The sequence below is a fragment of the Physeter macrocephalus genome, chromosome 8, assembly GCF_002837175.3.
Source record: "Physeter macrocephalus isolate SW-GA chromosome 8, ASM283717v5, whole genome shotgun sequence".
Lineage (NCBI taxonomy): Eukaryota > Metazoa > Chordata > Mammalia > Artiodactyla > Physeteridae > Physeter > Physeter macrocephalus.
Window position 1 is genome coordinate 5,686,293 of NC_041221.1, and position 16,847 is coordinate 5,703,139.

A 16,847-nucleotide genomic window follows, 5' to 3' on the forward strand; every position below is an offset into this window, starting at 1 on the left:
TGATCTTCCTTTCTTCTTTCGGTGTCCCAGTGCCTGAGTGTCTCGGATGAGGAACCAAGTTGCAATCCTTTTAGCCCAAACACCTCCAAGACCCTGACTTCACAGCCTCTTTAGGTCAAGGCCACACCTGCTGCCCTGTGCTTCCATCCTGGAGAACCCTTTGGTTGGCACACCCCAATTCCACAGCTTCCACCCATCGGGCCAAATGCCACACAGGACGGGTGGCCAAAGTGACCTCCTGGGGCTGGCCTAGTCCTAGCCCTGACCTGCTGGTGCCCATAGCCCAGTGCCTCAAACACACAGCCCAAGGCCACATGCCAGCGCGGCAGAGAGGCCCGGGGCGGGGGGGGGGGCGGGTGGGCATTTTGAAGGGAAGGTAGCGTCAGGGTCCTCAGTGCCTGCTTTGCCAGCCTGTTCGCACCCATAGCTCTACTGCAGGAAGCTGGGAGGGCAGGTGGGGATGGAGGCCAAGTAGGAAGAAGAAGGAAGGTATAGGCAAGGCTGCAGGGTGTGGTAGGCGGGGCCTGGAGGGAGCTGATTTCTAGACACAGTGACATTTACCAGATGGTGGGTTTGCAAACTGGATATACAGTGACCCCTCTGTATCCATGGGCTTGGCATCCACGAATTCAACTAACCTTGGATCCCGTCTCTAAGCTCCCAAGCACCCTCCAAGAAGCCCTGTCTGTTCTTCAGTCTGCAATCCCAGCATCTTCGTACCATTTGTATCTGGTGATGTCAATTCCCTGCTTAAAACCTGCTGGGGGACCAGACCAGATTCCCAATGTGGATGTCAAGGCCCTTACCAGCCCTCTTGGCCAGCTCGGTGTTCCTCCCCAAACCTGTTTTCTCTGCTTGGACGCTCTTCCCGATGCCTTCATCTGGCAGCCCCCTCGTCACCCTGAAACATCTCCACTGAGATGACAAGCTGTCCAGAGAGACCCCTAAGCTTGTCGTGGGTCATGCACCCAGCTGTGCATTTTGCTTCTGTCACTCTTTTCACTACGGTGCTGGCCACTCAGAACAGTGACATCTGCTTAACTGTGGGCCCCTCACTGGCCCCAGCATGCTGTGGCTTCTCTTTAGCTGGCCTTTGTATCTCCAGTGCTAGCCCAGTGCCTTGCAAGCAGCAGGTACACAATGCACATCTGACGAACGAATGAATGAAAGAAATACCCCCATGAAATGACCTCTGTGGGTGGGGGACAGTTCTAATAAAGTAGCCATGGGCTCTATACGTCCCTGATCGAACAGGGTCCAAAGCCTGTGAGTAACTCACTAATGAAAACAGAGGACACAAGGTCCGTCACCAGACTGCTGCCCAGCAAATGCCTGGGATGGTTATATTATTATTATTCCTTCATTCATTTATGAATATTTATGAAATTCCTGCTGTGTCTCAGGCACTCTAATTTTACAAAGTCCCTCGGAGGATAAAGGAATATAAATTCCTCGCCAACGAGGAGTGGACAATAGAAATAGCATTGTTCCTGACTTTCTGACTCAGGGAGACACGGGCTACCTCCTGCCCATTCTCTTCTCTCCTCCCTCAGTGACTCTCCTACAGAAGGAAGAATGATGCGGCGGTGAGTCATAGCTCTTTCTTCCTAAGTTTTGTTACACACACCATCTCATTTTAATCGTCCTAATAACCCTTTGAGGCACATATGAAGAGCACTGTCATACCTATTGTACAGATGCGGAGACTGAGGCCAGCACATCTAAGTGAGTCCGGCACGCGCACCACCTTCTCATACTTTGTCACACTACCTTCCAAAGACCCGCAGCATCGTCACAAAGAGCAACGTCACGTGCGTGTGGTTCCTATGTTGTTATCCTGAATCAGAGGAATATTAAATGGGACACAACGGCCTTAGTGGACTCCACAGCCCATGGATTTGGGCAGAATGCGAGATACCTCTCCAAGCAACAGCCAGATTGATCGATTCTCTGTTAACAGTGACCAGAAAAAGAAAAACATGTGTGGATGTTGGCTTTGCAGTTTCTGAAAACGCTGAGATACAGCCTTCAAATGGCTTCCAGGGGAACAGGCAGGCTGTCCTGAAGTGTGGTCCAAGGCGAGCTGCCGTGGCACCACTATAAAACTCCCCTCAACCTGGGTGGAGTCAGCAACTATGGTGCAGGAAGAATGTGATGCTGCTGGGTGCCAGCCTGCGGAGCCCGGCAACAGGACAAAGGGATTATTCTGCTTCATTGTGAAAATGCGGTGTTTATTGTTAAAATACGATGGGGAATTAAAGGGGCACGTATGAATCACAAATATTTGCATGCCGTTAACGTTTGGGCAAAAGAGTTGGAAGGACTAAGTTGGGAGAACTTCTTTTCCCATGAAAAACAGTGCCTCGGATTACAGTGCATATTTCATTTCATCTCTTCCATTGCTGATCGGAAATCGCAGTACCCGCTGCGCATAAATAACCCTTCCGCGTCCGGAGAGCTGGCTCTGTGCGGCCGAGGGATCAGGATAAGCGTTGACGTTCCCTCCCAGAAAAGTCATTCATTTAGACAAACAGAAAAGCAGGTCCCGGTTGTATGGTTTGTTAGGAGCTCACAGAGTTGCCATCAGCTTCCCTGCAGAGTTAGTCACAGCAACTGAGCTTACCACGAAAAGTAGTGACCCCTAAAGTCTGTGTTATTTCAGGTGAACCTCACTGTACCCCGCCCCCTTTGGACAAAGGCTGAATCGGGCTCAGACAGCTCAAGTGGCCAGTGTTCTCAACCAGTGTTCCTTCCCCCCACCTCTCCCCCAGGGAGGGACATTTGGCAAAGTCTGCAGACACTTCTTGTTGTCACCACCCATGAATGACACGGAAGGAATGCTCCTGGCTACTGGGTAGAGGCCAGGGATGCCACTAACCATCCCAAAATGCAGAGGATGGCTCCCGCGACAAGGAATAATCAGCCCTGAACGTTGATGGTACCCAGGGTGAGACACTGTCCTCCCAGGAGGAATTCAGTGACATGCATGCGCTAACCACTATGCTCTACTGCCTAGAGTAAGCAGAGTCCTGGGGTAGTCACTCATCTGGAGATATTTAATGAGTCCTCACTCTGTATCAGGCACTGGTCTAGTGACTGGTGATACCACACAGTGCTGTTCTAGTTAAGGGCGGGATCTCTTGTGTTTTGAAAATTCTTTTCTTGGAAGGCCACCTCCTGGGGAGTCCCACGGCCACCTTCATCCTTTCCCTGGCGCTGGGGTCCCAGCACCACAGTGCACCAGTGCGCGCCTGCCTGCCAGAGCTGTTCCCAAGCTCCTTCCCCAGCAGCCTTCACTCCCCAGCACGTGGGCAGCGTGTGGGCTCCGCACAGCCCAGCTCAGACGCCGCCCGGTAATTCCCAGGAGGATAGCTAACTCTTACAGGTCTCAAATGATTCGACACACAACTGATCTCCACGCGGAACCTGGGAGCTGGTTGCTTTACTGAGGAGAACTTACAGGAAACAGAAGGGGCAGGAAAGTGCCGAGTGAGGGCCCCCTGCAGAGTAAATGCAAACAAACAACCAACTGAGAGCCAGTCACAGCAAAACGTATTCAAGAAATTCCACCTGTAACAGACACCATTGTGATTCAATGAGAACACCTAGAGGACTCATTTTTTTCAGACTTTTTTCAAGTCATCTTCCCCTGAATCTTCTTGTATTATAGAAAATAGGTGATAGCAGAACCAACACGTAAGGGCAGGTGGGAGAAAGCTCCAGAAGAACCCTGCCCTCTGTCTGCCCGTGGTACCTGCACACCTAACACGTGGGCAGCAAACCAGGGCTTCCCAGGGATGGACGGCAAATCAGCCTCTGTCCCGTCCCTACTCCTTCCACGCGTTGCCCTCGGGTGTGCAAACTGACTCCTTTTTGGTGTCTGTAAGGTATTGGTCAGTGATGCGTACCAGGACCTTGCTTTTAGCCCTTTTTAGTTCAAGTGGACACTGTCCACTCACATCAATTCATGTTCCTGGGTTAGTGGATCTGTGGCCCTGAATGAAGCCTGATGGGGAGGGGGGGTGGCAATGAGAAGCCAGCGCGCACTTTCACTGTTTCTGATGGTCCCTGTGGACCTGCACCTGTGTGGTATTCCTGAGGGAGCAGCTGTAAGTGGGGGGAGTCCTCGAGGGAGAGCTTTCCCTGCCGGGTGGCCCCCTCCACCTGCAGCCTCCACTTCTGGCTGCCACACATCCTCCAACCCAGGAGATGCCAAGATGGTGCGATCCTATGCACACAGAACTGTAGTATATTTTCATATTTAGAAAAAGACTAATATGCAGTGATGCGCTCTCATTTTTTTTTGGTTTTGTATTTTTATTCTGTGCGAACTGAAGTTTTTCATAAATTTGGTAAAGGGGCAGAAAGTGTTAGGGAAGAGAGGAGACGTTTTATGACTTATCATGCTCATTCGTGTGAGGCCAGCCCAGGGTTTCTCAGTCTCAGCGTGGCTGATGCTTTGCAGGGGTAGGGCTGTCGTATGTGCTGTAGGAGTCACTCTACCTGCTGGATGCTAGGAGCACGCCCCACCCCAGGGGTGACAACCAAAAATGTCTGCAGATATTGCCAAATGTTGGGACCCACCGAGGGACACCAAATTGATGGGCAGATTGATAGATAAGATCTACCAACTGTGACCTGCCCTGAGGTTTCAAGCAGGACGGGGAAGGCAGAACGTCTGGACAGACCCATGTGCCCTAGGTACTGGAAACACACCACGTAAAGAGGCCAAAGCTGTATTAGGATATGAGTTTAGACTGTTTCTCGTTAATTACAGATAGATGGATAGATAGATGGATAGATAGGGATAGACGGATAGATAGTGACTGTACTCCATACAATGGTTTCAAATAGAATGAAGGAAAAACATCTCTAAAAACCCGAAACCAATGTCTGGAGCAAACTGGAGTGTTTCCACCTACAAACAGGCCCATCCCTCCTTGCCTCCTCTGCTGAGATCTGATAAGTACACCGTTCACCAACTGTGCTCAAATGCCTGTATTCCTGTGTATCGCCTTTGTTTGAAACAAGGAGAGTCTCCTTTGTTTGCATAAGGTGACTCAGTTAAGGCCACACACCACCCTCGAGGGTGCTGGCCAGACCTCCCATTCACCAGACCCAGAAGCATCCTTGGATCTGCAAGCTGGGGGGAGGGTGCAGCTCTGCAGACTGCGCCGCTGCCCCTACATCCTTAATGAGGCTCTTAAATCTCAAGGTAAAAGGCAGGGATTCATCTAAGTTGAGAAACAGACAGGAAATTTACTTACATCTTTGAGAAAAACACAGTTTAAGTGGCTCCTACATGAATGTTTCTTCACCAAGGAAACCAGAGGAAACACATTTTGAATCCAGTGGCAGGATGGCCACCGGGCCTCTCCAGGGAGGTTCTGTGATCACCTTCCGATTTATGGGTCCTTCAACTACCTGAAACCTCGTTGGAGGAAGTTCAGTGACATAAAATGGAGTTGCTAAATGGGATACGCTGCTCGATATAGCCTAATAGAGAGTGGAACGTGCTGGAATCCCCAGTCGGCACCAGCAACAGGAATGCCACGGAGAGCTCGGTTCTCAGCGTGGACCGAAATACATCTCTGTTGCCAGTGGGACTCACATCACGACCAGTGATGGAGGGTGGGCTTTGCCTGAAGTCCACTAATGCATATGCCTATAAACATAAAATCTTGAATGCCCCAAGAGTGAGCTGATAAACCTGGCACCTTTGATAGTATTCATAGGCAGCTCATTAAATCCACACTGCTCACTTATTAATTCCTGTTAACTGCTTTACTGGGGCTTCAGATGAGAAGACCTTGTTAGTATGGATTTAGTCCTCAAAGATAATTTGGTCCAGGAAGTCTTCTCAGTGGTAGCATGGACGGACACACACACACACACACACACACCCTCACACCCACACCCACACCCTCACACCCACACACCCCCCCTCACACACACACACACACCCTCACACACACACCCCCTCACACACACACCCTCCAAAAGCGTAAAAGTGTGGAAAATGTGGCACTAAACAGACCACATGAAGGACACCTGTGAGCTGAAACAAGAAGGCAGAGTGTCGCCTTGTTCAACCTCGGCTAGGATCACGTGCTTCGGGCAACTCAATTTTCTCCACTCTGCGTGTCTGAGAATGACTTTGAAAGCCATTCCAAGTATTGCTTTTGGGGTTACAAATACATGTTAGTGAAGAGGTCAATTCCCAAATACAGAATCTGTGAATCATGAGGATCAACTATCTGTCTATCCACACACATATTTGTATACATATACATGTATAAATACCCCCTCAAACACACACACACCCTCACACACACACACACACCCACCCTCACACACACACACACACCCTCACACACACCCTTCTGGCTGAAAGTCCACGAAACCCTTCAAAACCGCATCACCTCTCCATTTTGACGGTACATGGTTATTCATCAACACCCCCTTTCTCATGTGAACGTGTTTGATAATCACCAACGGAAAGAAAACAATCATCAGACAATATACCCTCTCTCTTTTCAACAAGTCATTTTTCTTTAAAAATAATACAGAAAAAGAAACAGAATATGTTCTTCCATAACCAGTCTTCTCCATCCTCTCTTGCCCCTCGCCAACCAGCACAAAGGAAAATACAAAACAGATTCATTAGAACCAGAGCAGCATTGCAGCCGTTGGCCGGATCACTGTTTATGTCTCTCATGCTTGCTGCTGAAACAGGAAGCTCTAAAAATCACTCAACCATTATTTCTCTCGGAGGCACTTTCTGATTGATAGTCTTCTGTCCCCACCAAAAAGGGCTGCCTCAATCCAAAGCCAGCCGGCTGGCAGGGAAGGGGTTTGGGGGGAGACGGGGGGTGGGGTGGGGTGGGGGGGGTAGAGAGAATCTCGTCCGGCTTCTGCTCATCAACTCTTAAATATTGTTCATATAAATAACCTCAATTTATAAAAGCTGTCCAACACCGTCAGCAATGCCTGGCGCTTCGTTAAATCAGCAAGAAAACCATGAAGAGATCAACTGCAAAGCTGCGTGTTCCAGGCACAAGCAGTTTTCAAGAAAGCTCTCCTCCTTGCCATGACACCAAGAGGGACAGGGACTGCTGGGTGGTGGTTTGGGGGAGGGGTGGGAAGCAACTTGCTTTGAGAAAGTGTTTGTACGCTTTTACGGGCAAATTGAAACAGAATGAGAAAGCTGATCTCTAGAGATGAATTCTACATCAGATCACGGGCACTAGCTTTCGCCCTGCCATCGAAAGGCATTATTTGCTAGGGCTGCCAGAGACCGCGTGTCTCAGAGGCTGGGTCTTTTCCCAGCCATATTTGCCCACACCGAAGTCTGAAAACAGATTTCAGTATATATATAGTTTTAAAATGTACATCAATAGCAACCCAAAAGGGGGGGGAAATGGGAGAGTTGATTTTAACACAACTCTCGCCTTTTCCTTGTAGTCTCTCCAGGAGACCTGACTGCCAGCTCATTATCTTGAATGTTATCCACGAAACAACACTGGGATTGTCAGATGAATTTTCCTCCCCCTATTATATGAGTCTGTGATAAAACAGAGAATGACTTGGATCCTGTGATAATACCGTGAGTCACTCAGACCATTTCTCAGGAGTGACCACTCCACAAAGACGCGTCTCTGCTTAGAATACCGGTACACTCTATCTTTTTCTACATGTCCCTTTCCTTCAACCACAGACTATCACTCATCTGAAAGGCAGCCTCCCCATACTGTTCCCCGAATAACATAAAATACCTTAAGAATGAAAATGCCTTAAGTAACAAACATTACACAAATATGCAACAACCCCGATTGTGACAGTGTAAATATTATGTCTGGGGAGACATCCACAGCAAGAACATAAGGAAGGAATTTCATTTTATAAAAGAGTTGGGAAGGGTATTTGTTTGAAAGTGGGCAAGATTAAAGTTGCCAGGGAGATCAGCATAAACACAAATTTCCACCAACAAATTAACCCCAGTCCTAACGGATGGGGGAGCACGTGCCCTCTCTGGGCTGGGTGTGGAATTCGAGGTGTAGGTCTGCAGCTGGGGGGCCAGACAGTCACTGGAGAGGAGGCTGCCCCTTCGATGACAAAACAAGCCCTTCTCCTTTGCAAGGGACCATATGCGCGTGCACACCTGATGGCCTCTCAAAGGTCTGGACCAGCGGTTTGACTGGGATCTGTTTTCCTAATTATACACACCAGGTCCTGGCTATAATAAAAGCAGGTGTAACCAAAACAGCACAGGGTGCAAGAAGAATGTCTAACTCATTTGTTCATTTATTTCCTCATTTTCCAGTTATCTACAATGTGCAGCACAGCACTAGGCGGGCCCTCCATAGTCAAGGCAAAGTTCCAGATTCAGAGATTCTTGGCTTGGCGGGCCCATGGATCCCCAGAAGGTCCATAAACAAGCCTCAGCGGCCCTGAAAACTGAAATTGTACAAGAAACTGTGTGTGTTAAGTGCGCGTGTGCATTTTTTTCCCCCTGGGGAGAAGGCTTCCAAGGATTTTCAAAATTATTCATGACGTTCTCAAAAGATTAAAAATCATAGTCTTAGGAAAATCAGAAGGAAATTTGCAGTGGATTCTCTTCCCCCACTTACGACGGGGTAGATAATACGGTCTGGTAGATTTCCTCTTTGGTTCTAAAATGAATTAACTAAGGCCATAATCCCTGATTGATCGATTCCTTTCCAACTGATTAAGTACTCCAAGAGCGACGGGAGCACTCACAGATTTCACTGCTAAAGTTTCTTCAACGTCTCTCGGCTGCAGCCATGATACACTTTCTTGTAACTGAAAATATCCGTAGCACCTGCCCCAATGACACATGTAAGCTGATGTCAGCTGCTGTCACCAAAGAGAGTTCCTCTTGATCCTGAACTTTGATTTTCTGGAGGTAAGGGATAGTCCCAGGGCGTGTGTTTAAGTGTGAATTGTTCTGAACAAGAACCAGTGTGCTCCGTGTCAGCTCCCCTCTTCTGGGAGCTGCTATCTCTTCTTCCATTGTAAAGGAATGGTTGATCTATATGGAGATACTGAATCAAAGGGAGAAAATTCCCAGGGTGAGATATCCCTGAAGGAGAGATTTAAATTGTCAGGGCCAGAAAGGAGGGAAGGAAAGAAAAGGAAGGAGGAAGGCTCAGACTGCTGAAGCCTTCACCAATACTTTTTAGGGGCCAGTGTTGTCAGCAAGGCCGTAAAAGCCGGATGGGCAGGTTTTCCCAGTTGCAGCCTGAACCCGAGGTTAGGAGCTGTGGTCCTGGACATCAGCCAGCGCCCAGACAGATTGGTTCTGTCGAACAGAGAAAAACCCTTCCATGTTCAACCTCTGGCAATTTCTACGAGGTTTTCCAGTCCCCAGGGACTGGCAGCTGAGAAAAGGAAAGGGAGTTTCTTTTCCTACCCTTTATTTGGAACTGAGCACCAGACCCCTTTGAGAATCCATCAGACCAGTGGCTTTTGACAGAATGGGAAACTGGCACTGAAACGTTCAGTGAGCCAACAGCCAGGACCTTCTCGGCCCCTGTGTGGTGTGTTGATGCCAATGTCATATTTTCAGACACATTTTCAAAACCAGAAAACGAAATAGTGGATAGTCTTAAGATCAAAAATGAAATAGTGGATAGTCTTAAGATCACTTAATAAAACGTTATGAAACCTTTAAAGGACAAGATTCAGGGAGGCAGATTAAGACTAATTGTTAAAATGAGCGAGAGTCATCTGCTGTCTTCATAATGGGAAGCAAATTGCAAAAAAAAAAAAAAAAAAAAAAAAACCTGGCAGGCTTTGATGTTGACACTTAGACTTGAAAGAGTAAAATCAAGTTGTATTCTATGACTATGGCGAGAAATTACGAGACAGAGTCAAACTGGGCCTTTTGATGGCTCATTTTGTCGTGTAGTCCCAACCAAAAGAAAGAAATCACTCAAGACTGACAACATACACAGGAACTGTAATTGGGCGAAACATTCCTTTCGGGGTTCCTCTATTTTGGATTGCTTATTATCATGCGTGGGAAGCAGAGACTGGGCAAAACAGATATTGTCCGTACATGGAGCGTTTCAATTAATTTTCTCGTTCCAGGTTATCAGAAGACAGCCCAGCCTTGGGTGCAGTTATTTCACTCTGCAAACTCAAGGGCATCCTGGCATGAATCAGGCGGCCAAATGCAAACACTCCACACCTTGGGGAAACAGTTCCCTGTTACCCAAGTAAACACGAGCTTCTCTTAGTCACCCACTTGAAACAGACATGGCCAGTGACGGACGAGAAATGCCAGAAAAGAAAGCATGCTGCTTTCAAAATTTCATTCTTTATCATCACCAACCTCCTGGGCCTTGCCAAAAAGCCACTACTGCACTTCTTATGGGAAAGTGGCGTGGGCCATTAAAGAGTTTCCAAAGCTTTCATAACCAAAACCTGACCCGTAGACCCACATAGATGCATAGGACGATTATATTACTTCCTCTGGAAATGCAACTAAATGATACTCAGCTGTGGCTTCCTAAGAACAGAAATCCACAGGAATTGACCTGAGATGGTTACGAGGCTGGAAGGCATGGACCAGGCGGTCGGGCCTTTGTTTTTTACTGGCTTCTCACACATTCTGCCAGCCACTCATCTGAAGCCTTCAATATGTTTTCTAAACACACATCTCTGAATCATAATGGGAATTCCATTTACTGAAAGGTGGGGACTTTCAATATAACAAGTGAACCCATAGAATGACTTGTGCCTTTATACCTTATAGCACCATTCATGCTTTCAATAAGTGGATGTAATTTTCTCGGTATTACCCTATTATTAACATAGTGCTATGAACAAATATTTTCAATCACGTTATAAGTTTTTTACGATTTCCTCTACCTTCGATTCTATTTTGAAAATTCCCCAGACAGCTAGGATAGCACAAAAACAATAGCCAAAAAAAGAAGCATGCCTTTACCCTCATTCCTCTTTGACTAATCAAATTCCCCCAAAACACAGATTTTCTTATATTTTTAAATGCCTTTATAAAGAGTAATGATTACTCTTACGTTTAAATGTCCATTGGTTGTACTTTTACTTTTTTTCAATACAAGAGTCATCTACTGCTATTTAGGTTACCACGTCTTTTTTATCATACGCAAAATAACTTTTATTCGTAAGCTTATTCAATACTATATTACAAAAATGAGATTTTTCAAAACAAACTATCTTACCTCCTTCAATTAAACTAATACTACTTATTGCTATTTGTGAAATAGGACTAAGGTTCTTACAATACAAAGAAAACACAATATTTGAAAATAACTGGAAACCAGAGGAGATTGCAATATGCCAAGGTTCCTCTTTCTGCTCTAATACTTTGATAATGGGCACGGAAAGAGAAAACTACACATAGAACTGCACTGATGCAATCACTCCTCTGGAGAATCCAGTCTTTAATATTATTAGTACCTAAAATACTAATAAGGCATCCAAATTACATATAGGAAGGTCACATTGCCATCAAATTCACCAAGCCAGAATGTTACTATTTCTTCATATTTTACCATAAAAAATGCTTCCTTGAAACACGTTTCAATAATCATCCACTGTATAGCCCTTAAAATTATTAGAAGTGATCATTTGAAACTCTGTCACTTGTCAAAGATAACACATGGACCCTAAGTTAAAGGTTTCCAGTAAAGAGATATCTGAAAATTATCAAAGAGAGAGAACCCCAGTTGTATAATCTTAGTTTCCATGATGGTAAGTTTTATATTTTTACATTTTAGAAAAGATCTCAGAGGTTTCCTTGAAATTCAAAATTCATGTTTTGCCTGCTCCAAATCAGTCTTAAACCAATTCAATAATAGAAAGCAATAACGTAAAGCCAGATTCTGTTAAAAACATTAAATTTTAAATAAAAAGCTGATGTAGCAATAATAATGGGAAGAAATGACTGTGTTTCTAGGGAATCCCATCACAGAAACTTCTAGATGTTTTGAAATCTGGGTTTGTTGCTATGTAAATACTGGGTATTTCAAGTTCAGTTCTGACAGATACACACCTCTTCCACTCCGACCGACAAACCTGAGGTCATTGAATCTCGCAACTTGGTTTTTCATGGCCGCTGTTGCATTTCTCAGTTCGGCTGAGTAGTTTTCATCATTGCCTGCCATCACAGTGACCAGAGTGCCATCTGGAACGTCCCCCAGTGCCACCACCTAAACGCCAGACAGCAGGCATGTTAGGAACTTTGATGGCATTTGCATAATTATTCTAAAATTGAATGTATATTAAGTGATGCTGTTTAGTTTGCAAAGGAATAACAGCCATAAACTAAGCAAAACAACAGAAAAGTTCTTAATGGGAAGATTTACTTTAAATTCCACTATGCAAAATTATAAATGTTTAAATAGTAAAACATTCACCTAATGAAGCCACATAAGGTCACAGAGCAGAGTTGGAAGAAGACTCACTATAGCAAGGACTTTGAAAAGCTAAGCCTTCTCACGGATACAATCATCTCTTAATTCTTCATATTTGAGAAACAGAATGTCTTGTTTTTTGTAAGTTTATAACCTAACCCATCTTTCATTTGCCTAGACCTCCACCGACAGGCCCAATAGGGCTGATTTTGCCTTTTAGGTGTTTAAACTTACTTCTGCTAAAATTAAATTTGATTGCTACCACTGAATTGCTGAGGATTCTTGAATGACTTAAACTCTCCCTTCGCAATTAGTTCATCCTTGTTGACCCTACTTGCTTCTACTACCTTGATTTTCACTAGCAGTGAATTCTGGTATGCAAGAGAAAAAAATCAGAAACATGCCCTTGGCTTAATACTAACTACAAAATCAACAGATTCACTTTGTTGTAAAGCAGAAACTAACACACCATTGTAAAGCAATTATACTCCAATAAAGATGTTAAAAAAAAAAAATCAACAGACCTCAGAGAAGAGGGGTGCTCACTTTGATGTGCTCCTCTGAATTCAGGAGCGGAACTATGTCGCCTTTTTATATCTGTGAGTCCCAGAGATGTGTTAACTTGGGACCTTATAGATGACTGAGGTTTGCTCCAAACCCAGTTGATCTTGAAGAAGAATTCCTTCAATGTAACTGAATGGGAATGGATTTCCATCAGGACTACTAAAGTAAACCAGTAAATACATATTTTTTGACACTTAAGTAAAAAAAAAAAAAAAAAAAAAAAAAAATCAATTTCAAGGTAAAACGCTTTAAAGAGCATGGCCCGAAGATGCTTCATGCAGTAGTATCCATTTCTGGATCATCATTTGACCCTTCTAGAAACTATTTTCTTGATCAAAACATTTATTCTTAGCTATATTTCCATTGTTTCTGTTTTTTAAGGTAGTTGTAGAATTTCAAATCAAGATGCCCCAAGTTGTTTATTCCTATCACTTGTGATACCCCTTATGGTACTTTCTCAGTCACTAGTGAAATGTGTGCTCATCATTCCAATTATATAATCGTTTGGGGGGTTTTAGTTTTGAGCTGTGATAGTAAAGCATTCTACAGTGATGATTCCCCCTTCTGTATTCCACCTCCCCATTTTTACCTAATATTTTCTACATAACTTGGGGGTTAACACCTGCATTTCAGTCCTCTTTTTCTGTCTGTAAATAAGGCTGCCATAGGCTCCCTTGTATGATACAAAAGCCATGTTTCTCGAAATTCCCATCTTTATTGCCTGCTTAGTCATCACCCTTTCTCTGTGTCATCCAGATGACCATCTATTGTTTTTATTCCGAGGATGCTTTGGCTCTTGGATTCTAAGGAGTACGATGGGGGAAATGAACCAACTCACTATAAGGGGTGGACGTACTTCCAACCCCAGGACTACCCCCAGGAGAATCAATTCTCACAGCAATAGGCAGGCACGTTCTTCATCTATTTTATCCAACTTGCACTCTTATCTTTCTTTCCATCCAAACGGACGTGTTTTCTATAAAGGAAATTTAAAAACACAGCTATTTCTTCCTCAAGCACCCTCTAATTAGGTATTTAGAGCCCATTATAAGTATGTTTGTTGCTGTTTAATTAAGAGCAGTAATATGACAATTCCCTTTTGTTTCAAAAACATTATTGAAATAAATCTCCTTGATCAGTTATTTAGTTATTGTTACCGTTTTTTCTATCCCCATAAAATAGACTTACTTTATTCTGCTTTCCTCAGTCTCTTAAAAATCCCCCCTCCTTTTCCCCCCCCACTGTTTTCACTTCCCTCTGTAAAATTAGCTCACAATGTTGAAATGTCCTCCTTGAAAACATATTTTTACTTCCTTATCCCCATCTCCCTGTGATGACCTGGCATCTCTATTTTAATTCCACATTCAGTAAGTACACAGGGACCGGATCAACGACATGGTTTTCCAACTGAATAAGTCATTGTTGGTTAAATAGGTTAAAATAAATAAATCCTGTTTTATAACTACCGAATGTTTTCTAAATCACCTTCATCCTACTGGCCCCTCTCACAGTGCTCCATGCCTGGGCCTCACTCATCTTTCCAAAACTATCCTCACCAGTAATATGGCAAATTCATGAGGCCAACACCAAATAGAAACAAATAGAGAGTAAAATAATCATGGTGGCTGAACAAGAAAATGCTGTTGATGTTGGAATTTAAGACTAAACAAATCAAGAGTTTAACTCCTTCTTTTCCCTTTTTTTTAAACTGTAGCAGGAGTCAAAGATACTTCGGGGCTCAAAGATCATTTACTTGGCCTTTTAGTGATTTTTCATGGTGGGGGGAAGGGAAATAATATTAAATCCAGGGATATTATGTTAATAAAGTAGATCATCAAATTATCAGCAAGCATTCTTAGACTGGGAAAAATGAATTTAAAACTAACGTGTCTATTAATTTGATACAGATTTGATCATTGATAGGCAATATGCAGAGATTTTTGAAAAAAAAATCTAACTTCAAACAGAGAAAAAGAAGCAACTGGAATGAAAAGCTATAAACAATAGGTAAGGAAACACAAACATTTACATTTTAACACAGACCAAACAGACAAGAAGGGACTTGCTGGCCAAAGGATATCTCATTTTTTTTTTTTTTTTTTAACTTCTCTGTTTTTAAAGTATCAGGAAGTTGGGCAAAATATCAAGCCTCCTCTATGTTACAGAACCTTCCTACACTGCTCTTGGTCGGCCTGTTCACAGTTCAAACTGGCATTTTAAACCAACTCTAATTAGGTTGAAATTACAGTCACAATTCATTTATTTCAAATCCCTTAATTTTCCAGTGTTATAAAGAAAGCTGTGGGGTGGAACTTAACATTCAGCTGAGATGATATTTAATGCATAGCTAGGGGACCACGATCTTGCCGACACAAACGTTACTTATTTCTTTCCTGTGAAAAGAATATTACTATCAGCGCCCAAGGCCTCTGAACTTGCTGAAGGCGTGTTTATGTCTTTGGACTCTGGTGTACCAGGGCCTAAATAAACTTTAATATTATAGTCTTACAAAATGTATCCTAAGTCATCCAAACAGCTTTTTTGGCTGCTTCTGTAAATAACGGGTAACAGTAGCAAACTTAAGATTTTCTCAACAGTAAAATAATGGATCTCTCCTAGGCTGAAAAATAAAGGTGTTTCGTGGGAGAAGCGGGGGCACTTTGGGGTCCAGGATAAGCAATTAGGACGACTGTAATCTACTTTAAGGAAAATTCATAACTTGAAATCTCCCTTTAGTTTCAAAGATAAAAGCTGAGGATTTACACATATTCAGAAGACTCCTAAAGAATCACTTCAATGCTCTTTTCATCAATATCATCAGACTTTATCACTGTTTTTCATTTTCTCCTCATTAATACAGGGAATGTAAAAATTCTTTACTGATTAACTTCTTAAAAGAGATTGTCTGAGGCTTATATAAGATCCAAGTTTTAAAGTAATAATTTCTATAGAAACTGCTTGGGAGGTGGGTGGCGGAGGATATGAGTACAGACTGGATTCAGGGACACATAGTGAATCAAGCCGGATACAGTCACTTGGTTTCAAGTTTAGCTTGCTTTATCCCTAATCTTTGCTCCTGTTGCCTCCCTGGAAATTGTGCCTGCTCCTTCCGTTATGCAAGGAGCAGGTCTCCTTCCGAAAGAGGCCCCTCTTTATGGGGACGGGAGTGGCGACAGATTATTCATGGAGTGGTCTGATTCCTCTGCTGTCCTTTCCTTTGCCCCAAATGTTCTCAAGACCCACTTGAACTTTTTTCAAGAGATCTATACCTTGATCTTTAACCTAGAAACTATCACTCAGTAAAACAGAATTTTTTTTTAAAGTGAATTGTCAAAAGTCATTTTAAAACGGAAACTTCTATGGTTATTAAGATTTCCGCTAAAAGGAATTCCCTGATGGCTCATGAAAACAATGTATATGATTTTTTTTTCATTCTTTTAGAAGAAAATACTTTCACGTGGTGGCTTGAGAAACGACATCGCTTTAACTCCTGAAGATTCTCGCTTAATCACTTAGTGCTTGGGGTGTGGGTTCCCTAGCAGAGGAGGAGAGCTACAGAGGAGACTTGATTTACCCCAAAGGAAGCCACAGATCCCTGAGAACCCACTCCCTTGGCGTGTCCGGAGCACCTGGTCTTAAAGGACCCTTTGGTTGATTATCAGCTTGTGTCCTCCCCTCTGTACTTATCTGAAAGGGACCCCAGGGCCCATCCCTGTCAGGTGCTCTGGAACTGCGGGAGAGCTGAGGAGGTCTGCCTGCTGAGTCTGTTTATGTAAAGGGATTAGAGTGATTTCAAATTGAAATGGGCTCCTAACCCAAACCTACAGAGCTGGAGGAAGGGCCAGGAAAGAGTCCAGC

The 16,847-nt window shown here is 44.0% G+C and overlaps 1 protein-coding gene across 4 annotated transcripts in view; it reads right to left on the reverse strand.

Moving 5' to 3' along the window:
* The window catches only part of RUNX1 (RUNX family transcription factor 1), a 246,861-nt gene that overhangs the window by 73,256 nt on the left and 156,758 nt on the right, over positions 1-16,847 (reverse strand). For all 4 annotated transcript variants that reach the window (XM_028492634.2, XM_028492633.2, XM_007127982.4 and 1 more), the window contains one exon: positions 12,065-12,221. In XM_028492634.2, coding sequence (XP_028348435.1) covers positions 12,065-12,221 — 157 coding nt within the window. The remainder of the gene's footprint in view (positions 1-12,064; positions 12,222-16,847) is intronic.